Source organism: Buteo buteo, chromosome 8, assembly GCF_964188355.1.
Source record: "Buteo buteo chromosome 8, bButBut1.hap1.1, whole genome shotgun sequence".
In the NCBI taxonomy this organism is placed as follows: Eukaryota; Metazoa; Chordata; class Aves; order Accipitriformes; family Accipitridae; genus Buteo; species Buteo buteo.
The window spans coordinates 14,672,138-14,697,295 of NC_134178.1; the positions used below are offsets into that span (position 1 = coordinate 14,672,138).

General features: G+C 40.5%; 1 protein-coding gene across 2 annotated transcripts; it reads left to right on the forward strand.

Annotated features, from left to right (window-relative positions):
- The first annotated feature begins 415 nt into the window (after nt 1-415).
- Nucleotides 416-24,851, forward strand: VPS26C (VPS26 endosomal protein sorting factor C). 2 transcript variants are annotated; one of them, XM_075033716.1, is made up of 8 exons: nt 416-602; nt 8,089-8,232; nt 9,515-9,664; nt 12,988-13,068; nt 15,088-15,162; nt 20,738-20,888; nt 21,244-21,396; nt 23,067-24,847. In XM_075033716.1, the coding sequence occupies exons 1-8, from the start codon at nt 546-548 to the stop codon at nt 23,147-23,149; spliced, it is 894 nt and encodes a 297-aa protein (XP_074889817.1). In that variant the 5' UTR covers nt 416-545; the 3' UTR covers nt 23,150-24,847. The 2 variants fall into 2 exon arrangements, with proteins under 2 accessions (XP_074889817.1, XP_074889818.1); XM_075033717.1 differs by lacking the exon at nt 416-602 and adding an exon at nt 7,706-7,919 and having other exon boundaries at nt 23,067-24,851.
- Nucleotides 24,852-25,158: the final 307 nt, after the last annotated feature.

A 25,158-nucleotide genomic window follows, 5' to 3' on the forward strand; every position in this document is an offset into this window, starting at 1 on the left:
CCCGCCAACGAACAGCGCGCGCGCCGCTCCCGGGCCAACGGCCGCGCACGCGCCGGGCCCCTTCCCCCCCGAGCTCGACCGTTACGGCTGAGGCGCCCTGCGCATGCTCCGCCGCCCGGCGGGCACCGCCCACGGCTCCCAGAGGGCCAGGCGGCGGCGGCGCCCCCGCACACAGCGGGCCCCGCCGGCCCTCCGAGCACGCCGGGAGCTGTAGTCCCCGGGGCGTGTCGCCTCACCCGCTTCTCGGCTCCACCCGCCTTTCCGCCCCCGCGGCGGCGGAGAGGCGCCGGCATGCCCGGCGGGAAGCCCCCTCCCCTCCCCTCCCCGCCCCGTTGCCGTGACTACCAGGAAGCGGGCGGAGCCGAGCGGGAAGCGGAGTCACCAGCTGCGAAATGACGCCGCTGGAGACCCGGATGTTCACGGGACCGGCCCGGCCCCCGCCCCTGCCGGCGGAAGCGGGTGGCTGAGGAAGGCCTCCCTCCTCTTGCGGGGGCCGGGTCACGTGGGGGCGCGCCGCCGCCACGTGACAGCGCACGGCGGCGGCGATGGGCACCGCGCTGGACATCAAGATCAAGCGGGCCAACAAGGTCTACCGCTGCGGGGTGAGTGCGGGCCCCGGCCCCGCCCGCCAACCGCCGCCGGTGCTGCGGGCCCCCGGGTCGGCTTGGAGGCCGTCCGCCCGTCCTGGCCTCTGGCTTTCCGCTGGGACTTGCACGGCGGTGCCGGCCTGCCGTGAGGCGGCGGGGCGCTTCCTCGGAAGGCGGAGTAATTGGCCCTCTGCCGTCTCCCCCGCTGGAGTGACGGCGCCCCGCTTCGCGCCGCTCCTCGCCGCGGTGGTGGGGCTGCGGCGGCGGGGCTGGCGGGCTGCCGCTGCCCGTCGCGCAGGAGGGCAGCTCCGGCTCTGCCCCTGCTCGGGGCTTTCCCTCTCCACCACCTCTCCCTCCCCCCCTGCCGAGGACGCCGCGGGTTCCCGCTGGCCTCCTCTGCCAAAGCCCCTGGGATTCAGGCCCGCTTCTTGTCCTTCCCTTTCCCCCAGCCAGCGGGAGTACCGCTGACCTGCCTCTGGGGAGGGCGGCAGGGCTTCGGGGGGGAGGAGGAAGGAAGAAGGAGCGAGGCCCCCTGAGACACGACAGCTTGGCGTTCACCTGTGGGGTAGTGTCGCTTCAGCTGTGCACGCTCGTGTGTTACAGCAGGACTGATGCTGTCATACCGTACGCGGGTGCGGCCACTCTTAGAGAGTCTTGTCCCGTTTCTACGCTCTGCGAGAAACCTGAAAGTGTCTTAAGGTGTCATTTGTACCCGAGAGGGGATTTCCTTGGGCAGGAGCAGATCTAAAGGGTTTTTTTCACTGGGCAGGACTCTGATTTCTTAACTTTTTTCACTGACGTCGTTGTTGATAGTGATAGAGTGATTGTGCATCCTTCAAGTTTTGCAGCTACTTGAAAAAATGCTGTGCCTTTTTCCATTGTTGAAGACTTCAAGCGCAGTTAGGGAAAAAAAAGTAAAAATCACCTGGCTCATGTTTTTGAGATTTATTTTCATCACTTTGTCTAGAAATATTGTATTGTTTAAGCAGAACTTTTCAGGTCTTTTTTTTTCTTTTGCTATCCAGCTACACACTTGTATTATAAAAATCTAAAAATCCTTTTCACACACAGCTTTCCCATAGTTTGGCTGTTACAGTGTATAAAGCATGTTTCAATTTATTGAATGTTTTTAGTGCTGGAAAATGCTTTAAATGGATTTGAATGGAAGGGTGTACAGCATCTGTTCTGCAGTTGTCAAATCATCTAGAGAATAACTTTCACAAAGCTAAATTATCAGTTTGTGAACAACACATCCCTTTAGGAATGGTGTCGTAGTGGTAAAGACTACTTTCTGTATCTTGCTTTCACATTGTTTTGTTAATGCACGTCATTAGAAGGATCCGAGTTATTTATTTCAGCATCATAATGTTGTGCCCATTTTCTGTTTCTTCACTTGGCTTGCTTTATATCACTCTAAATGGGATTTTTATTTTTTTTAATACATGAAACGGATATTTCTTCTGTCTTTAAGCTGAAATTAGATAAGGTATTTATGGTTCGTAAATCTGTCAGTATTGTTTGTTTGCTTCCGCTTTAACTCCGTGTGGAAAGGTTTATAATTTTAGTTCATTAACTAGGCCTGAAATTTGGAGGTCTGAGTGATGTGAAACCACAGTGATGAAAGAGCTGTATACTAGAAGTACAACATGAATTTTTAATAGAAGTTTCACAGGCACAGAAAAGAATTACAAATCTCTCTTTAATTAGGCATGGAATATATGCAGGTTTGTGGGGTTTTTTTTTAGAAGTTTACTGATTGTTGTATACTTCAGTGACGTTAGCTATGCTAATAATACCTTTGATCTATGGCAACTTTCATCCCAAAATACGCTTGCATCAATGCTACTTGAAAATGAAGGGATTCCTTTAGTAAAGACACTAGTTCAGCCCAGTATATATGTCTAGCTATCCATTTGAAGGCAATAGGGATACTGTGGCTAGATTCGATCTTTTGTTTTCTGAACTATTTAAAGCTGCCTTTGGATATGGAAGAAGGTGATGTCTAAATTATGCACTGGCATAATAGTCTTGTTGTTATGCTTATTACATTATAATAGCACAAAAAATTACTAAAACGTTACTGAGCTTTCGAAGTGATAATTTGCCCAAGACCATGATTAATCCAGCGTAACTCCACAGTGCCAGTCACCTCCCTAGCCATTTAATTTCTGCTGCCTTTCTTCTGCTGACAGGATTGGCTATGCAGTAAGCCAGATCAGGGAAATGGATAATATTTGGTTGACGTGACACTCAAGAAAAGTAACTAAGAATAATTTTAGAATCTATCTGTTCAATCATGGTCATCCTTTTTTGTTTTTCTTATGAATGTCTTCTCAAATAGAGTAGAACAGACAATATTTAACAATCAGTATCAGAATGGTCTTGTGCTGGATGGCCTACAGAAGAGAGATTAGACATACCTGGATGAACGAAATAAAGTGGGGTGGCTGAAGAAGAGTCTAAAAGATCTCAGCCTGTGATTTTAGGTGACAATAGACCAAAGAACTGGTAATGGCAATGGCTGCTGATTCTTCCATTCAAGCTCTGGTTTTGTACCTCTTGAGAGTGCAAAGTCTGGGTGCAATATTCAGGGATTTTTAGCAATTGGCATCCCTCGATCTGTTGCGTGTATGTCAACCAGTATCTTTACAACTGTTGAGTGTGTTTGCTATGCATCACATTTCCCCCAAGAGGGAAGGGATGAGGGGAAACAAATAAAGGAGACGCCAATATTTAACAAGTAACTGTTCTGAGAATCTCTTAATGGTAAATTCCGTACTAAATAAAGCCCTGAAGGTGCAGGAGTTTTTAATATAAACTTCTAGGGAAGAACTCTGAAAGCTAGCAAACTTACCTTTAATTTTATTGAAGAACTGAATTTGAGTCGTTAGGGGAAGATATTGTTGAAAGTACATATGAGAAGGCTGGTGAGTGGAGAAGATAAGTGTGTGTCTAAAGTAAATAGCTGACCAGGAAAATTAAGGCTGAAAAACTTTTTTGCTTTTTGTAAGGTCAGAGTGATATATATGTTTCATTATAGGCTTTCCCCATCAGGCCAAGATCTTTAAAATTTCTCTTTGGTGCTGAAATATCATATAACAGAGCCTTCAAATACTGTTCCCCGTTGTCTTGGCTTGGGTCAGACTACTTCTCATCCTGGTACAGTGACCTTGGTTATACTAAATCCAGCTCAATTCAAGCATTTTTTTCATTGTTGCAAAGCAATCTCCTATGCCAAGTGGAAGTTACTTCACTTCCTAAAACTTTCTTTAGTTCTAGGTAGTTGAGTAGGCAGCTGTTTTGTTCTTTTTAGTTGTTCTTTGCTTCTGCATTGACTGTTCTTTTTTAATTGGGAGAAATTAGACACAAAATCTGTAAAATAGTCATGCATCATGCAAGCCTGATATTGTGTTCCTGCTTTTAAAAAGGAAGTTGGTTAAAATAACATGCTGTGATAAACAGTAAGCAATTTCTGTATTCATTAGTTATAATCATCAGAAACTGGAGGAACTAAGCAAACAAAGACCTTTATTTTGTCCAGACTTCAACTTGAGAAAAGCTGGTTTAAACAGATTACTTTAAGTTGTGAGTAAAAAAACAAGTTGGCCACTTCTTGGACCAAGAGACTAGTAGCACTGTTAAGAAAAATAAAATTGATAGGGGATTTAAGAACAAAAAGGCAATAAAATGGATCCTAATAGCATGTCCTATAATAGCAAAATAAGGCTTATTGCAGCAAAATTGTGTTTAAGTTCCTAGGAACAGAAGATCTGTGTTTGGGAGACTCTTTTTTTTTTTTTTTTTTTTCTTTAATTGGATGAAGAATTCTTGAGCCATTGAGGCTCATTTAATAAACTCTGGAATGCTAGAAGAATGAAGGGACAGACACAACTAATGATGCGTTTTATTTAGAAAACCTAAACAGGATGACTGGAGTAACTGTGACAGTTAGTCTGAGATTGATAATTAAAAGAATTCTAGGCTGAAAGGCCTGAAAAATGCATTATACAGAGAAAGGTGCCATAGTTAACATTGGCCAAGACTTTTAATGACAAGGGAGTCCAAAATATACGTAAGTTAGAATTTGCCCATAAGGAGGCCTTTTTCTAAAAAAGCAAACTAATTAGTAAATCTGAGCATGAGGTTTTAAAGCATCTAATGACTGGTTAGTTGGGTCTAGCAGACTTTTTCTATTGCATGTGGTCAGTTTCTTTCTAAATAATCAGAATACTTAGTTAAGATTTGCAGGTGGCTTGCATAGAGGAATAGCTGTGGAAGAAAATGATCAGGAATATTTAGTAAATGTGACTTACGTGAACTTATATGTGAATTTTTAAATTGCCAAATGTTTGCCCTTTGTCCTGAAAGTGAATGTCTGTAATGTGGAAAGTGGAATCTAAAAGGAACCTAAGGCGTCTTGTTGGTAACCAACTGACCATGGACTTCCGTTCTACCAAAATAAGGAAGAGCTTAATCCGTAGATGTAGAGTAGATATCAAATGGAACTAGAGAAATGTTAGGCATTTCCGTATGGCATTAGGTATGATGTCCTTTGCTGTTGTTAACACCTCAAAGTGTGATGACAGATTTCAAGTGGTCTTGAAAACCTGCTTTGAGGTTTGTTTGTTATTTTTTCAAAGCTGCCTTGCATTTGGGGGAAAAAAAAAAAAGGCTAATTTTTCTTATCTGGGATGCTGTCAAGTGATTAGATACAATCTGAAAATACGTAATATCTAGGTAAAATTATTTTTCTAGCTCCTGAATGTAGGAAACAGACCTGACAGTGTAAACAGTCAGGTTGGAATTAGTATATATTTTAACACTAAAAGTAATTTTTTCCAACAATTTATGGGATGGTATGTTGGGTACTTTGATCCTTCCAGTCTTTACATAAAGTTTATAAATACTGAATAGCTGTCTAATTCAGTCAGAAGTCTAGATGTGACTTAGGACTCTCAAGAAGAGGTTCTGTGATGTGTGTTATGTACCATTTCATGTTATTGATTGAAGATCATTCCAAATTCTCCTCAGCCAGACTTGCGTAACTCTGCTCCACAACTAGAGAAACGAGGGATTGTGCTGCTGGATCAGATGAAGTAGGAGTTCATCTTAGTTGTGACCTTGAAAGTGACTGAAACTTTGAAAGTGTCAGTCTTCCATGCAGTTTCATGTGTGTATCTGAATGGTAAGGAACTGACAACAGAAAGCTAAAAGGCTTGTTTGGGATCATTAACCTGGGACAGTCTTCTCACAAGAATATTTTGTTTGCAGTTTAACATATGTACCTTGCTTCTCTGTCTGTTTCACATAATACACTGGCCTTCCTGTGCATGGATACTCTGTTTAGATTAATAATTCTCTGTAGAACTCTATTAGCTTAGTTCCGCCTTGCCAAGCGGCGCTCTTAGTAAGGGAGAAGGTAAAAAGTAAGAGCAACTAATTGTAAGTTACTACGTAGTACTGTGTACTACTACTGTAGTTCGTGGAGATTAATTCCAGTGGTGACTTTCTGTACGCCTTTAGTTTTGTGGTGTTAAAGGTAAATGAACCCCTTTTGATATGGACTGAAAACAATACTAGTTTAGTATGAAGTGATGCCACGTAACTTTAACAAATGGTACATGTTTGCAAATGTTTTGCAAAAGTAAAGTTTTCTCATAAATTGTGTGCTAACTGTAAGGATTAGAACATCTTGGTATGCATATGTTCTTTGATTTGTACTTTTTAGAAGGACAAGTATACTGACACCTTTCTTTTTAGAGGGGACCCTGGTTTTACACAAAAAAGGACAAAGTAGCTCTTCTCCAGAAGAGACATAGCCGACTTCCCGCCACATATCAAACAGAAATATAATCTGATTGCATATAAACAGTTTAAGAAAATATTACAGCATCTTTTTCATGATACTTCCCTTCCCCCACATTAGTGACCTTTAAAAGTTTTTGTTAGAAAGTGTTTTTGAGGTGTTTTTTCATTTCTTAAGAGACATTGAATGTTATAAGAAAAATTAATATTTAACTTCAAGTAATTCTTCTCCTTTCTGCCCCAAATACATACACCCTTATCGTGTGAAAGTATGTAGGCAATAGCTCTGGAATAGGTTGTTGCTGTGTGGTGGGAGATTGTTCTCATTTATTAAAGCGGTTTTTATGTTCAGGATTGTCCTTGCTTCTTATAGTTCAGCTGTACTCATTTTTCAAAGCAATAACCTAATTGCTTGTACTAATTAAAGCCTGTTAGCAAAGCAGTACAGTATTTAGGTCAGCTTTTCTTCACTGTCCTTTTGTGCTTGTGCCTCCTGTTCCTGGCATTTCCCAATTGCTGCAGGTCCTCTTTTCAGACTTGCAGTGTGTCAGCCTTCGTTGTGATGCTTGATGTTCTACTGCTGTCCTGTTCTGCTTTAAACTGCCTGACCCATTTTCTATATTGTCATCCTGTACCACTAGTAAAGACAAAAGGCTGGCAAAATTCAAATAGCGTCTGTCAGAGATGTACATAACTAGACTGGTTTTAACTGGCTGAGTGTAGAGTGGGCAGTCTGAATTATCCTTTGGTTGGAGTGATCTGTAGTTTGGTGTCTAGTTTGCAAGCCTGGTGAAGGTGCAGAGAGCATTACCATCGAGCAGAAGAGAAGGTTAGCCCCAAGAAACTTTCTTCAGGTTCTCAAATCACTTGCTGCTATTTCCAGATGTGTATGAATGTTTGACGTGGAGCTCTGGATTGGAGTGGATTCTCTGTTGTAGGAGAGGGGAAGGATAAACTATGGGGTATGTAAAATGAACTGTGTATTGCTCTCCTGCAGCTAATCTTTTTTTCAGTGTTAGAATTTCTAAGTTGGTACTTCCAAGATGCAGTGTTCTTGTGCAAATAGAGTTTTGTAGACAAAACATTCTTGGGGTAAGTGATGGGGTAAGTGATGCATCTCTTGAGTCATACAACTTGTGCCTTCGATTCATATACACTATTTCCCAGGTAGCATGGAATTTGCTTGTGTAGCAGAACAACTGTTTACTTATTTAAAATATATTCCACTCCACTCTTGAGGTGAGTCTTATCCTCAGCTTAGCCATCGCTTTTACAGTTGTGCCTCCTCTTCCATCTCCCATGGCTGACTGTCTCACTCTTCGTAGAAAAAATCCTCCTGGGATTTCATTCTAACATGTGAAATGGAACTTGTCTGATACCAAGTGACCTGTTAGTTGTTTGTGAGGATATTTTTCATGTTCCTGGAGGGGAAGATCTTGAAACTTTGGAAGGAGATTGAAGCTCAGATTAGTACTTCTGCAAGGAGGAGGAGAATATTTTTAAAGAAAACAAACTAGAAGTACAAAGGTATCTTCCTCACATTGCTTTCATTATCAGTATTTGTCTTTTCTGACAAGGTTAGACTGTTCTTTGGGAACAGTTTTCTTGCGTTTGAAAATCAGCATGCTGTCTGAGTAACAGCTGTAGAAGAAATTTATTTAAACAAATGTTTTCATTTTGTCTTTTTTCCTATTAGGAAGTTCTTTCTGGAGTCGTGGTCATAACAAGTAAGGACACAGTCCAGCACCAGGGTATTTCGTTAACAATGGAAGGATCAGTAAATCTGCAGCTTAGTGCCAAAAGTGTGGGTGTGTTCGAAGCTTTCTATAACTCTGTCAAGGTAAGACCTGTGCACACGAATATTTTTAGCACAAAACCTCTGTCTCTTTTCTCAACTCTTTCCTTAATGGCTCTCAGGTAGTTATAGCACTTCATGGTATGTAAATGATAGAAAGCAGAGAAATGCTCAGCATTATCTAGTGATTTATGATGACATTTTGGGGGAGGAACTTGCACTGATTGGAGAGTTTTCTTAAGGGCTGAAATACAGTAACATAAATAGTATGATTATTGGACAATACATTGAAGGACCATGATTTAAAGAAAAATAATAAGGTGGGGTTTTGTTTTTGTTTTTTTTTGTAAGTGACTGGGTTTAATTGGACTTTTGTGCCAGATCAGTTACTATCACAATAGTTTCTCTGAAGACCATTGAGGTTGTGTGTTGCTAGGCATGGTATAGGACCTGCACCGATTTTCTGTGGAGTATGAGGCTGTACAGAGACTGTTTGACTGCGGAGCACCTGGAAGGCCTGTGTACTGCTCTCCAGGTTTGGAAGTGTGCGGTTTGGAATCTAGCAGGGCAAGTTATCTCAGGCTTCATACAAATGTGGCTGTACTGATTGAAGCAAGGCTGGCTCTATCTAGAGGCAGTATAGCTACATTTGCAAAACAGTTTGCTTAAGTTAGGATAGCCTTGGTGCAGGGCCTTTTAAGGTCTTCAATTATATCATAGTTAATTTGTTTACAGTATGAATAATCTGCCCATGAATGATTGAAAAACAGAAAAAAACCAGTAGAAGCAATAGATTTTCTTATTCCTGTCTAGTAGAGGGAAAATAATAGTAAAACTCCTGAGAGAAAAGTGTAATCTTCAAGCAGGCTTACCCAGTTGAATCATAGTTAACCATTGTTCCAGTGAGAGACTAGCCCTAAATATAGATCTTTAGGGTGGGAAAAGGCTGGGAGGAAGGTAGGAGAGAATGGCTAACTGCTCAACTAGCACACATACTTGTTGATTCCTGCTGCTACTTTTAAGGGTTATAGTTTAGAAAATGGAACTCCACTTTCCAAAGCACTTGAGGCTCTGCTGTTTAGCTTTCTAAATATGTTTGGTCATTAGTATGATACAACTATAAAATAGATCACAAATTGTTTTCTTGAGGAAAGCATTCTTAGTATTTCTCTTCATTGTAAGACTGGAGAGCTGCGTGTCATGAAGAAATAGCTGAGTTTCTGGAAATTCAGGAAGTCTATTAGAGTTTAGTGGATGGTGTTGGTTCTTGAAATGATGGGGCTGTCACTCTGCTTCAACCTAAACCTCTTAATATTTATCTTTGCAGCCTATTCAGATTATTAACAGCACTATTGAAATGGTAAAACCAGGGAAACTTCCCAGCGGCAAGACAGAAATTCCATTTGAATTTCCATTGCATATGAAGGGGAACAAAGTTCTGTATGAGACATATCATGGTGTCTTTGTTAACATTCAGGTAAGGCAGTCATATCTGTAAAGAAAATCTGAAATTTTGTTATCTGTTATTCTAAAGCATCTCTTATTCCACGGAAGCAGAGGATAAAGTTTTATGATAAAGTTTTCTTTTCATAGTGCAACATGTTTTCTTTTCTCAACTTGAAGAATGAGCAGAAAGTTAGAGATCCTTTGAAGTAAGTAGCTTTTAAGCTTCCCTATATTAATATAGCATTCTTCTGGTTTGTACTGTATTTTCTAGATATAACTTAAGTTTAAAAATCATGGTACATGTTAACCTTTTCAGTACTAGTTTGTAGGTAGTTTCTAGTTGCCTTTTTCAGTTCCAGTTTCTAGGAGTCAACACTTTCCACAGGTGATAACACTTCTTAAATGTGGCGAAGGAACCATCCTGAGATCTCGGAATCCCATCAATATAATGTTGCTTTTAAAAAATTGTTGTGATGTCTGTTCCCTTTTGTTTTCCAGCAAGTTTGATTTTTTCATTGGAAATAGTTGATGGTAGTGAAACTGATCAGATGCAACATGGGATGTACAAGAGATAATTAAAAGCATACTGGAAAGAGGGCCTTTGGGTTGAGAAAGGATAAAAAGTATTTGCCGTGCTTGTTAAATCTTACACAGTTGTCTTACAGGGTGATGTTTTCATCTAGTTGCACTTACTGTTTTGTAGATAATCTATATAGTAGTACACGCCCAGATACAAGTGTGTGTACTGTTAACCTAGTACCAGTGAGACTTTGTTAGCATAGTAGACAACTAATTACTGCTAATAATACTTAAATATTTAAAAATTAAGTGTACTGACTTACCAGATCCATTTGAAGATACAGGGATAAGTCCTGTGTGAACAAAGCTATGTAGTGTTCGGAGCCTGTTTTCCTGCATTGATTTGTGAGAAGTGTCCTCTTAACTAGAGGAAGTCTTTCCATCGCTGTTTCAGGCCTTCCATATGGATTATGGAAGTAAATCTTTAAAGAATGATGGCATAAACGGAACAGTAACAAGATGTCTTGCCTGAAATACCTTGTCAGTTCTACTGTACCGTATATCTGATCCTTCCTTATGTTGTAGACAACTACATCCATTCCCTTCATGAAAAAAGACTGCACCACAGTGTCCTTTTGTTCAAAAGAAATGTGGCTGAGTAATTTCGTAATGGAGACTCAAGCCAAAGTGTTGAAAGCTTGTAGCATCTTCAAAAATACGAATTGTTTGCTTTCCTGTGGAGATGAGTGGTAACGTTTCCTGCCCAAATCTGTATGTACTACGTGCTTGTAACAATATTGTGGAAACACAGTTTTGAAATTTGACCTTTTTTGGTTAAAAATTGTTTTACCATAGGTGGGTTCATTTGTTTGGGGTTTTGGTTTTTTTTTGAAGGAAAGTCTTCTTCAGCCATCTCTTGAATATATTGTGTTAGACAATGTTTTTTCTTACTGAGGAGTGGTTTTTTGTTTGGGTTGGTTTTTTTCTTAAAGGAAGTTGAAGGAGCCACTAAATGCGAAAATTTTCAGGCCAGTGCTGATAAAGAATCACTGGGTTATAAAACCTCTCCCCCACCCCCTACCTGTGGCTCACTGATGAGAGTGTTGGATTTGATGACAAAGTATAAAACTTAGCTATTTAGTTGAACTGAAAGTCTTCTTTTACAGTCTGGGATTTAAAAAAACCCTAACAAACAAACAAAAAACCCGCAAAAAACCACCCACCTACTAGCCTATCAGAAGTAACTAAGAGAAAAATTCCCTTCTTTTTTGTCTACATTCAGATGTTATTTTAAGTACTTCCCATATCTTTTTTCAGTCTTGGCTTTCTTCCTAATGTAACATCTGTTGTTTGTGGTAGGTATGTCAAAAATGGTGCAAAACTGGTTGAGTTGCTTTCCGTAATCCAGATAAATTGCCAATGATCAATATCAGTTGTTTTAAGGTATACTTTAATGGTGAATATTTGTTTTGTTTTGTCATTCCCCCTCATCTACATAGCTTCTCTTTACAAGCTGGGGATAAAATGTAATTAAAAGGTTAATCATTAGATTTCAGCCAACCTTTGAGAGTCCTGCTCTCCTGAAGAGGAAAATGTAGTGCTGAGGCGCTGTTTAAGAAACACTTCCTAGACCTCTGTCCAAGTCTTGTGCAGTTTAAAAGCAAGCCTCTCTTTCTTGATCTAGGTATTAGTATGTTAGCTGGGGGTTCAGTATCAAGATTCAAGTCTCTGTTCTCGTGCAGAGACTTTCTAATTAGACACTGATGGGGAGGCTGTGGGCCAAATTGCAAGGCCTGTGTGGTCCTGTTGCCTCATTGCACTGTGTTCCCTGGTCTGAGCGAAGTGTGGTGCAGTGATAGAAGGTTTGCTCAACAGCGATCAACTTCAGTGGAAACCGTAGTCTGTGATGGGGAAAGGGATATGCTCCCCAGTCTTGTTCTTCCATGCACGTTCAGGTTATGTGCAGAGAGACACCATGAACTAGAAGTTACGAAGCTGAGTCCCTAGTCTGTGCGCCTGTTTTTGCCAATTCATCATTGGTAAAGAAGGAATTAAACCCAAAACAAACAAAACAAAAAAACCCACCCCAACAAATTCCCTGTCTTGTGAGGACATTGAAAGGCTATGATGCTGAAGTGTATGATTACTCTGATAACCAAGGTCATATTATTTTTCAGTCACTGGTTTATTGCTCCCTTTTTAGGGGAGAAAGGGCAGGAAATAGCAGCAAAATTTTGAACAGTGAACAGCAAAATCAACCTTTTTGCCTGACTTTACAGCATGCTGCTGCTTTTAAGTTCAGCTATATGGTTAAAGACAGTTACCCATTAAATATGCGTATAACTGTTACCGCTATTAAATTCAGTCTTAAAACAAATTTAAAATTAGAGGGGCTGTGAATATATCCTATTGATAATCACTTATCCAAAGTATGGTGAAAAGCAATACCATAATCACTCTTAACTGAATGAAATTTGGATGCTGAAGCCATACAAGAATACTGTTCTCCGTCAGTGAATTAGTCCCTCAATCTCATAGGTCGTTACATAACACAGAAGATATGGAAAGCATTTGCAAATGACTTTGGGGCTGTAAACACAAAGAAAAATCAGGTTTCATTTGGGAGCATCCAAATTCATTGTATACCTCTTATCTCCTTCCCCTCCCCCCATCACTAGTATGTATGTTGCCTACTAATCCGTTCTAAATGATGCCTTAAATATTAATAACAGTAACATTCTGCACATAGGCAATAAAAAGATGAAAAGTTGAGCAAGAGAAAGGAAATCTTAACTAAGGCTCTCTTCTTTTTCCCTGCTATCCTATTCTTGCCAGTATACCCTACGGTGTGATATGCGACGTTCTCTGCTGGCAAAAGACCTAACTAAGACTTGTGAATTCATTGTCCACTCACTGGTAAGTATGGTTTGTATTAACTATACAAAGTGAGACTTCTTTTTTTTTTTTTTTTTCCCCACTTTAAGTGAAGTTTGGCAGTAAGGCTAGAAAACCAAGTAAAACTAGGTAATTTGTAATAGCAACACACAGGATATGTATGAGTAAAGGAAGCTAGCCTCAAAACAAAAATATTCATAAGAGCTAGGGTGTCAGTTGCTTCTGATTAGAATAACATCTCTCTTTGTACTATTTTCTTTAAATGAAAGGAGGATTTTGATTATAAGATGTTTTTATACTGCACTGAGTTTACTCTCTTATTCATCCTTTCAGTTCCAAAACAATCGTGTGGTTAGATAAATATGGCATTCTTCTAAACACTTGTTTCAGATTATCTGAGCATTTCTTAGCCAAAGGTTCCGGGCACCCACAATGCCTGTCCTAGAAATGGGAGTTCATGGTGAAGAGAAAACACCTGATTTCTGTTCTTCAGATGACTAATTATGATTTAGAGCCCTGACTCTAAGTATCAAAACTGGGCCTCCATAAAGTTGGAAATAAGAAGCTTGTCAGCTCAATCACCTTTGCTGTTAAGTAAGTCCATGGTTGGCAATATGCTAAGATAACTAGGTTAACAAATATCCATATCCTGTGGTTAGCAACATGGAGACAGCCTTTCTCCTGTGGAGATATCATTGTGGGATGAGATTTGATTGTCTTACAAGAAATGCTTTGCTGCTTGTTATTTGAAGTTCTTATATCAGATTGTTTTTTAGTTTATATTGACTTGTACTGATGGCCAGAGCATCTGATGTCAGTACAGACTGTGCTGGCCTAATTAAGTATCTCTTTTTCCACCCATAACTTGCTAGAACATACTGTTTGTATCATTCCTTTGAACTCTAACAGGACAGTAAAATATTAGACTCTTTTGTCTTACTTATGAATAATGGTGGAAATATGTTATTTTAGTTCTATAGTACCTTTTCTAAAGATTTAGCTAGGTGGTATAAAGAACTCCTGTTGGTAAAAATGTCATTATTTTCTAAAATATATTATGCTATGTTTTATTGGTCCATTATTACATTATAAGTAAGCCACACTTGTCAAAATAGTGAACAAATTACATATTACGCAGTTTCCTGGTTTTATTTCTTGTTCCCACTACAGCACTCCGTAGATCACAAGTCAGTAAATCATGAATCTCTCAGTCAGGGTGAATTAATGAGGGTTTACTGAACATATAATTCTCACTGTCAGTGCTCAACATACCATTTCCCTTAACCTTATTCTTTGCCAGAATTTGTCGCTTATGGGAAAATGCAGTCAATCCTTTGCTAACATCTTCCATCTTGCAGTTGGGCAGCAGAAGTTATTTTGAATTCTTAAGTAGTGAGGGTAGATCCTAACTAAGAGTTCAAGTTAAGCCCATTGGTGGTGGTGTGCTCTGCCAACTCCAAGTTACATAGAATTGGGTCCTTCATAACTGATGCTGTGCTGGCCACTTACTCTAAATATGTAGGGAAAAGACAGGTGCACCTCACTGAGATAAGGATGGAGAGAGGTTGGTGAATGGTAAGTGAAGGTTGCCTTTCTGATGCAGAGTACAGGCTGCCATCTTGGCAGGTGTCAGGGCCCATTCAGCCACTTACTTGTGGTGCTTACTTGTTTTTGTTTGCCGCCTTTTTTTTTCTTTTTTTTCTTCAGTGTAGGTAGAGCTTATGCCAAAAACTGACAAATGGAGATCTTGTGGTTTACTGCAATGGCAAACACAAAGTAACCAAACATTGACACAGTTCTGTTTCTACAGTTCAGATTTGTGATGTATTGTGACTTGTATTTAGACAGTATTGTAATGTTATTTAATGACAAAGGCAGGAAATCTCAGGCTTTTTATTACATAGATGCATACTTTCAGTATGAAGACAGTCCTGGAAACTAACATGTGCAACAGTTGCTTGACTTTGTTGTCTTTTTTAATATTCTCTGTGTGTGTTTTGTAAATCATAGTTAACAGTTTAACTCTTTCATTACTTGTAGTCACAGAAAGGGAAACTGATGCCAAGCCCAGTAGACTTCACAATTACTCCTGAAACTTTGCAAAATGTTAAAGAGGTAAGGGTTTTCTTCTTACTTTATTTTAAATGTAATGTTTGTGTGATTGAATGAAAACAAGAGGAATGATAAAATGCTGCCCTGCAGATAATCAACTTTTCCCCCCCCTCCCTTTTCTCCTTTTTTGCTTTTGTAAGCAATAAAGTGATTCTGCCTGATCTCTTGTGATAGTGGTGACTAATGTAAGGTGGAACTTTGTTCAGTAATGGTTAAACTTTTTTATTATTTTTCTGAGTGAAAGATGGCAGTGAGGTAAGGGAAAACATTCTGTACCATGTGTAGCCAAGATCCTTTAAAAATGTGTATTTTGATCCTTGGTTATGCCTTTTTTTACATCCCATGTGGGTTTGGGAAGCCTGTATGAACAGTAGTAGCTGTCTTGGCCATTTAGCTTTCTGAACACTGGTTTCTGTTTGTCCACCAAAACCTGTGTTCTGTTTTTCCAGATTTTCCTGTTGTGTTCTTTTTGTTAGTAAGACTACTTTCCTGCTTTATGTCTCCCTTCTGCATCCCCAATTTGTCTTCCATTGTTCTTGGTCCCAGTCTTCTGAATTTAGACCTGCTCTTCCACTTGTTTCTCAAAACAGATCTTCTTAATCAGCTGTTTGGTTGGTTCATGCTATTGTTGACCTTATTCCACATATTCTGTGAATCATTGTGGTTGGAAGGGACTTCTGGAGATTGGTAAGTCCAGTCCCTGTGCTCAGAGCAGAGTCATCTAGAGCAGGTTGCTCAGGGCTATGTGTAGTCAAGTTTTCAATATTTCGAAGGATGGAGACTTGCTACCACTTGGCAATGTTACAGTGTTTGACCACTCTCACAGGCTTAATAAATAAATAAATTAAAAGTAATTTCCTTTATTTTGATTTGTTCCCATAGCCCCTTGTCCTTTCACTAGATTCTACTGAGAGGAGTCTGACTCCATCTTCTTTACTCCTTCCCATCAGGTATTTATACATATTGATAAGATCCCCCTGAGCCTTCTGTTCTGCAGGGTGAACAATCCCAGGTCTCAGCCTCTTCTTGTAAGTCATGTGCTCTTAACCATCTTCAACAAAGGCTGGACTTGCTCCAAGTCTGTGTTTCTTGTACTGGGAAGTCCTGAATTGGACACACTATCCCCAGTTTTGTCTCACCAGTGTTGAAGAGATGGGAAGGATTGCCTCCCTCAACCTGTTGGCAACATTTTCTAATGCAGCTCAGGATGCTGTAGGTCCATTTGTCCAGCTTGTTGAGGTCCCTGTGAAAGGGCAGCACAACTATCTGGTTCACCAACCACTCCTTCCAATTTTGTATTATCTGCAGACTTGCTGGGGATGCACTCTGTCCCACCATCCAAGCCATCGTTGAAGATGTGAAATAATACTGGTTCCAGTATTAACCCCAGTCACCGGTGTACACCACTAGTGACTGGCCTTCAGCTGGACTTTGTGCTACTGATCACAGACCTTTGAGTCCAGCAGTTCAGGCTGTTCTCAGTCCACCTCAGCGTCTAATCTGTACATCTAGTCTGTGCTCCATCAGTTTGTCAGTAAGGTTGTTAGGGAAAACAGTATCAAAAACAGTGCTGAAGCCAACATAAACAGTATCCACTGCTCTCCGCTTGTCCACCAAGCTAGTCATTTCATCATAGGCAGCTATCAGGTTGGTTAAGCATGATTTTGTTTTCATAAATCCATGCTGACTTCTTCCAATTACTTTCTTGTCTTTTATGTGTTCGGAAATGGCTTCCAGGGTTATTTGCTCCATTGCTTTCCCAGGGATTGAAGCAAGACTGACGAGCCTGTAGTTACTCAGATCTTCCTAACTGAAGAGAAGAATGATATTTACTATCTTCCGTTCCTCAGGAACCTTCTTTGTTCATGACAGCCTTTCAAAGATAATCAAGATTGGCCTCACGGTGACATGGGTCAGCTTCCTCAGCGCTTGTGGATGTGTCCCATTAGGTCCCGCGGACTTGAGTATACATCCAGTACTTGACTGTACATCCAGTCTGTTTAAATGTTCTCTAACCTGCTCCTCCTCTAGCAAGGATAACTCTTCCTTGCTCCAGACTTTCCCTGTGGTTGGAGGAGCCTGGGATTCCTCAAGGCAAATCTTATCAGTAAAGTCTGAGGCAGAGGAGACATTAAGTACCTCTGTCTTTTTCATGTCTTTTGTCACTGGGTCCCCTGTGATATTCAGTAGCAGGCTGACATTCACCCTCGTTTTCCTTTTGCAGCTGGTATATTCGTAGATTGCCCCTATTTGTTGCCTTTCATGTCTCTTGATTTAACTCCAGGTGGGCTTTGGCTTTCCCAAAACCATCCCTGCACACTTGGATAGTGTTATGTTCCTCCCGGGTCACCTGACCCTACTTTCATCTTTTGTATACTTCCTTTTTATGATTTTATCAGTAGCATCTTGTTCATCCATGCAGGTCTCTTCCTACCTTTGCTTGACTCTTGCGTGTTGGAACAGACCATTCCTGAGCGTGGAGGAGGTGATCCTAGAAAACTAACCAGCTGTCATGGCTGAATTCTAAATCCAGCTGAGTTAGAGGATGAGCAGGTTGTGTCCAGCAGTCTCTCGTGTCTCTGGAGACTGCTGCACACTGAAACCATATGTTTTTCCAAATATACGTATCCTGGTTTCAGCTGGGATAAGAGTTAATTTTCTTCCTAGTAACTGGTACAGTGTGTTTTGGATTTAGTGTGAGAATAATGTTGGTAACACTGACGTTTTAGTTGTTGCTAAGTAGCGCTTATCCGAAGTTAAGGATTTTTCAGTTTCCCATGCTCTGCTAGCACACAGGTGCACAAGAAGCTGGGAGGGAGCATGGCCAGGACAGCTGACCCGAACTGGCCAAAGGGGATATTCCATACCATAGAATGTCATGCCCAGTATATTAACTGGGGAGAGTTGGCTGGGAGGGGCGGATCACTGCTTGGGCATCGGTCAGTGGGTGGTGAGCAATTGCATTGTGCATCACTTGTCTTTTCTGGAGTCTAATTTGTCTCTTTTTGTTATATTCCCTTTCATTACAGTTATTATTGTTATTATTTTTATTTTATTTTAGTTATTAAATTGTTCTTATCTCAACCCATGAGTCTTACTTTTCCCCCCCGATTCTCTCCCCCATCCCACTGGGAGAAGGGAGGAGTAAGCGAGTGGCTGCATGGTGCTTAGTTGCTGGCTGGGGTTAAACCATGACAATGAGGATATAGTAACTATTCTTGGTGGTAAAATTAATTTTGAGACTACTGCTAAATACTAAGCTCTCAGCAGTCTGCTCTTCTTATGAACCACATTTCCGTATAAATTATTTTCTGTTTCTTCTTTCTCTTCTGTATCTTGATACTCTACTCGTTGGCTCAGCAAAGACTCAGTGGTGTACATCTTGAGAAAGTCCTGTCCATTAAAAGCTATTTCTTAAGTTTAGTAGCAGACCCTGTGCCTTTCTCTATTTCAAGTACATATCCACAAAAGTAGGTTCTAAAACTTCTGACATCTCTGATCCAGCAGATCTTGGTATTTAATTGTGGAGCTCTCTAAAGAATGGTATTGAATGTATATGGTAGCACAAGCGGTGGCTTTATTTTTTTATTTTTTTTTTTGTTTATTCCACTCCCTGTCTCAGAAGAATGTATGGATCTGAAGTGACTACCTGGTGGACAGGTAGAAAAAGTCACTGCTCTGGTATATTTAAAATATTAAAATTTTAATTCTCTGCTTGTGTGGAGATTGTGACTGAACTATAATTTCTAGTAGACTACCAGAAAACCGATTAGGAGGTTTGCAGTAGCCAAGCAAAGCACAAAGAGGTTAGATGAAAAACCACAATAGATGTGCTTGTATGTTCTTGATTCTCATTATGGGGGGAGGATTATGAAATAGAGTGTAAATTATAGGTCCTATGAGAGAAGACCTAGCTAGGATTAAAATATGAAGAGTACTTACAAGAGTAGTAAGGTTCTAGGGGAAATATACCTTTAAAAAAAGAAGTCTTGTAGACTAGGATTGAGGAAAATGGCCTCAAGTTCTTGTTCCACAAGTTCCTTTTATCTCTGTCTCTTAGGTTCCTGACGACTATACTTTGGGGATAGCTATATGATGTCTCTGCGAAGCACGGAAGTTCATGTTTACTAATAGTGGTGATGAGAAGAACCTGCAAGGGATCATACAATAAAAAAACATTTTACTAATGCATTATTAGGAGTCAGTATTTCATAGGGTGGTTTTGTTAGGGATGTAACTTCTGTTATTTAAGCTAGAAAATGCCTAAGTGAGGTCATGTTTGCTAAAAATATGAAAATTACTCTCTCTTTATTTCCCCCAAAGATTTGTTTGGAGTGGAACAGCTAAATTCTGCAGAGGTGTTGGGTATCTGAGTGAAACAGTTTAAATAATAGCTGAGGAGAACTTTTCTGCCATTGCTACTGGCAGCCAGGACTAAGAAGCAAAACAAACAGATTGGGAGCAAAAGTTTGTGATGAGAGTTGGTTTGGAAGAAGGGAAAAATCAGTTACATGGGCAAGGAAATCCGAAGCCACAAGCAAGTATGAACAGATGGTTGGAAGGTAGGGGCTAACATCAAAGATGTCAATAACAAAAAATTAAGGAGGGGGAGAAGAATAAGGCTTGCAAAAGAAGGGGAAGGTTAGAGCAGGTCGCTTAAAGAGTTTGAAGAAAGTTGGATGGTGAAGATACGAGCTGAAGATGTGGGTAGAAAACTTGACTGTTTCAGTATGCCTCCTGCCAGAACTTGAAATGTAACTGGAGCTTCTGGCATACGAGTTTTTCTGCTGGCAGAGAGTATCTGTGATGCCTGCTGGCCTGAAAAAGGGGAGGGCAGGGGGAGCAAAACCCCCGCTTTGGTCTTTTATGGAAACTGATTTATAGACTGTCATCCTTAATCAGCTATTCTTACTGCTCCTTCCTTAAAAAGTAGGAAACATGCCTGCTGTTAAGAAAATTTTAAAAGTGTGATCCTGTATTCAAATTAAGCTCTTTATTAATTGTTTTTAATCAGTGTCTTGGTACATAAGCAGTGTGCTACATCTTGCATTAAATGAAGATTTTTAAATGCCTGCCTTCCCTCCCAATATTGGCCATGAGAGAGAAACTTAAGAAGGTGGGAAACTCACTGAAATGATAGACTATATTGTAATCCATAACAAAATGGGACCAGAATGCAGTTCTGTAGAGCACTACCAGCTGATTTAACTTGACCATCCTGTTAGTTCCTGCCAGCCTGCCTCCTTCACCCCGCGGTTCCCAGCTTCTGGGTTAATTGTATTAGCCAAGTTTTCCCAGTTCATCCCAGGAAAAGTGCTCCCATGGATGGAACGAGTAGGTGGGATGTATGTCGGGGGGAGGGTAGCAAGAGATATCTTAATGCATCTGCATAAGGATGCATATTTAAAAGAGTTATATTATTTATGAGGCACTTCTGAGTTCCTAACCTGGCAACTTTTGGGGATTTCCTGTATACTTTGATAACTGTCTTTCTGTAAGGTATTTTTTTCTTAGTCTGCTCTTATAGCTGTGTCTTTTCTTTCTTTTTTTTTTTTTTCCCCCTCCCCAACCTTTTCAGAGAGCTTCACTTCCAAAATTTCTCATCAGAGGTCATCTCAGTTCTACAAACTGTATCATTACACAGCCACTAACAGGGGAGCTGGTAGTGGAGAATGCGGAGGCTGCAGTCAAAAGTATTGAGCTGCAGTTAGTACGTGTGGAAACCTGTGGTAAGTTCTCTGTAAACGGAATGCGTGTAGACTGCAGTAATTACTACTTGCACACTTTCAGCTTAAATGTGAAAGATTGTCAAAAGCCATGCAGTTAAAAAGACTTGCAAAAAATTGGTTTGCACTTCAGGTGGAACAGTCCAAACATTAATTTAAATAATGTCTATGATCTTTAACTCAGAGTGCTAAGGTGAAAACTTGCAGGTCAAAGGGTAAAATGTTTTGCCCACACATATCCCCCCCCCCCTCCCCCCCCGCCCCCAACCCCCATGTATCTTTGTTTTAAATTTTGGCCACTGCCTTCTCTTCTCCTTCCCTTCCCCTCCTCTCCCTCTGAATTTCCCGTTTTCACCAGGGTGCGCAGAAGGTTATGCCAGAGATGCCACAGAGATACAGAATATTCAGATTGCTGATGGGGATGTCTGCCGGGGCCTACCAATTCCTATATACATGGTGTTTCCCAGGTTGTTCACCTGCCCTACCCTGGAAACGACAAACTTCAAAGTTGGTGAGTGTGTAGGACTTTATGCTGTGTTGGTGTCTTTCTTCTGAGATAAGTTTCTAGTTTCACTTTAGCTTCTGGCAGGTAATGGACTGAATCACTGTCAGCACTGCAAGAAGAACCAAGGGCATCATCCATCCATCTCCTTGTAGAGTTTTCCTGAACAGGATTGCAGTCTGCTGTATTTCATACAGACTGGGAAAATACAGCCCAAATACTTGTAACTAAAAACAGTTGTGCAACTATTAAGCTACTTCTGACTAGTAGAATTACATGGTAAAGGGACAGGAGAAGCAGTGTAATGGCAGGTAACTGTTTTTCTGCCAAAAAAATTATGTGTGATTAAACATTTGAGTAATAGTCCAAGAATACAATGCCAAGATGATCCCTTTCTTCTTTTCATCACCAGGGAGAACCCCTTTCCATTCCCTCTCCTTTTTGTTTCCCATTCTCCTGCTGTACGGAGTCAGAAGTAGTGAGTTTAGGCTGTATGTGACTTTGTTTTTCTTGACCTACACCAGCTGCTTCTTGCTGCTTATTGCTGCCAAAATCCAACATTTTCCTTAACAAACACCTGAAATTTAGGATTTTCCTCACTTGTTCAAATAATTACTGCAAAAATTCTTTTTGCTAGCCTGTTTTTCTTTCCTTCATCCTGCTGGAATCTGTTGGGGGTTTTTAGTTTTGGTTTTTTTGTTTGTTTGTTTGGGTTTTTTTTAATTTTATTGTATCAGATTGAAGCTACAACTCCCTGCCTTTAGGATCCTTCCCAACTGAAGTTCCTCCTACTTTTCTGCTGTGTATCTTGGACGAATGTGGACAGCTAGTTTTTTCAGCTTTGCCCACCTGTTTATCTGTTCCCCCAAAAGCATTTTTGCACCTGATGTGTACAGTGGTTTTCCCCAAAATAATATTCCTGTCTACTTTTTGCCATTTCTAGCTATTGAATAGTAATTCACAGGAACAAATGGCTACTGTTAGTGTAGTATCTACTTTTACTTATAAGAACAGTCTTAATATAGTTTGGAAGATTCTAAAAAAGGACAATTATTTTTGGTTTATTTTGATGTCTGGTTCTCTTCATTTATTAACTCTACCTGACTTCATGTTCTGTCTCCATTTAGTATCAATTATAGATCTGACACTGATTTTGGTTTTAAACAACGCAATATAATATCTAAAGAGTAGATTTTATTTTAAATTTTTTTTTTAGAGCTTGCAGGTATATCAAATGTTGGTGTTTAATTTCATAAGGCCATATATAATGCAGGATTCTAAGGCTATGTTACATGCTGACAGCAGGGGAGGAGTCCGTTCCCCAACTCTCCCACTTATATACTTGTAAACAACATGTATTGGTGTGAGGCATCTTTCCCCAAACATTTTAATCTTGGATGTCTGAACTGTGCCTGTTGTCCACAAGACTATGTGTCATAGTTTTTCAGAGATACCGAAATGAATCCAGAGGAATCCCAAAGATAGAACGAGCCAAGGTTCTCTAGGAAGGGTCCATGGTTTGGGATGCCTGTGGTGAGGTTCTGCCTGGAATACTGTGTTCATCCCTGCCACAGGAAGGTCCTGTGAAGTGCTGTGTCTGAGAGAAGGGAGTGCCTGCCTCTCACCCTACTGCTACTGCTCAGATTTATATGGAACGTTTTTTTTTCCCCCCCTTCCAGAGTTTGAAGTCAACATTGTTGTCCTTCTGCACGATGATCATCTCATCACAGAGAACTTCCCGCTGAAGCTCTGCAGGATGTAAATAGCCAGAGGAGAAGCACTTTAGGATTTACTGAAAAAGGACAAAATTCTTCAGAGGCAAAGTGAAATTTTATCCATGTCTTATTTTAACTGAAAACACTTCACTTCCTTCTCCCTGCTGGTAGTTTTGTGCTTTCAGTTCTCTAAATCTTGTAAGACTTCGCCTGCCTTGCAATAGCCTACATGCCAGCCAGCTTTGTCAGGGAATCGTTCTGACTTCAACAACCATGTTTTCCCCAATTTTTTTCAAACAAATCCTGAAGGAATTCTCCTCATTTTGTTTTGTAATACTTGTTCCAAATTCCTTTAAAGACCTCTTAAACCTCTTAAGTCTGGTTATACATGGTGTATATATTCTGGGGGGAGGGTATGGGACTTGTCATATAATACTGAATAGTGTCTTTCAGGTATAATAAATGGTGCTACAACAATGCAAGGCGGTGGTGTGGGATGAATATTGCAAGATGAATGTGAAATAACATCAAGTGTATTTTGGTCAAATGGGGAATATGAGTTGGTATTGGAAGAGCACTTAGTTCTAAGTTGTTTTGCGTGTGGTTTTTCCCTGGGCTCTTCCCTGGATTAGAAAAACCATGCCCTTACTTTATCTTTGTGAATTGTGTAAAATGGCACTGAAAAAGAAGATCAGTCAAAAGTTCTTAGTTTGAGAATATACTTATTGTTTGCATTATACCATCTTCCCTTTTATAAGAATTCCAAAGCCCAATTTTGATGGGGGGGGGGGGGGGGGGGGGGAAGTCTGTCACGTGACAAACAGCACCACTGAACTGCTGCAGCCCAGTCTCTGCTGATGGAAAAACTGCATTAAAAACTTGTACGCTGTGGCACCTTGTGCCTTCAGGACATGATTTGTCATTATATAAATAACCATTCAAAAAGGGAGACAGTCACTCCTTTTAAGTAGGTGGGTTAATATTGTCACTTGTTCAACTTAAAGTATCAGCATAAATGCAGGAAAGGAATAAGTTAAATACATTAAAGTGTTTGTAACTATACATCTTAAAAGAACTATATAGGAAAACTATTTCAGCAAGAAATAACCTTCCCAACACAAACACGTGGTAGATTTTGATGTTGTTTTAACAGAACAACCACAATTTCATTCTAATTGTGAGTTTTCCATATACACTATTACATGGGGTGGAGACAGGCTAAGTATATAAAGTAAAGTATTACATAAAGTGTAAGTGTAAAGATGACAACCTCAACAGGCAGAACTAAGAAAACTGCCAAAACCAATTTCCTTTAGCTTTATCCAGCAACATTGCCAAGCAGGAAAATGTAATTCTAGGTTTGGCCCTGGTTCATCTGTACTTTAGGAATAAACATCTGAAATTCTTATTTCAATGTCTTACAACAGTCTGGGGCAGGTGGGGAAGCTATTTACTAGAAATTAACATGTCTCTAAGATCAGGAAATTGCACAGGATGATTTTTTTGGAAAACAAAAGCCACTCTTTCTAGTCTACGTGCTGTTGTAAGAGTGCCACCTGCCGCTCAAAGTGTCACTGTCACCTCCCACCGTCAGAAGTTACATGGAAGAATGGACTGGCGTTATCGGGCCCCAGCATCCAGAGTAGATCAGCTCCAACCTGCTCAATGGTACATACAGTACAGGGTCCAGGGCAGCTCTCTGCTCCCAGGCTTCCTTTCTAAAGGTGTGAATGAACTGTCTCTAGCAATAACTAAAATCCTTCTGGCTTACAGGAGTCAGGGAAGAGAAGAGGAACACAGATCAAAAACCTTCTTGCTTATTTGAGAACCTGGGGTCCTGCTTGTACTGTGGGATTGGCTGATAACGAGCAAGTGCACATAAATACCCGTTCAGTGCCAAGAGCAGGCACCATTTGCATAGCCAGCTTACCCTTGTTACCTTGAGGTGGGCTATGTTCTGCTTGGAGAATTTTGTCCAGTACAGCAGGTGTGGGACTGTTTTGCCACTGCTTAGCAAGCCAAGGATACCTCTGCTCCAGAGAAAAGTCCTGAGCAC

Excerpts from the sequence above, each read along its gene's own strand:
- VPS26C (XM_075033716.1), top strand. The coding sequence starts at position 546 with ATGGGCACCGCGCTGGACATCAAGATCAAGCGGGCCAACAAGGTCTAC. Across the intron at positions 8,233-9,514 it reads CTTTCTATAACTCTGTCAAG|CCTATTCAGATTATTAACAG; the intron begins GTAAGACCTGTG and ends TTATCTTTGCAG. Across the intron at positions 20,889-21,243 it reads AGTACGTGTGGAAACCTGTG|GGTGCGCAGAAGGTTATGCC; the intron begins GTAAGTTCTCTG and ends CGTTTTCACCAG.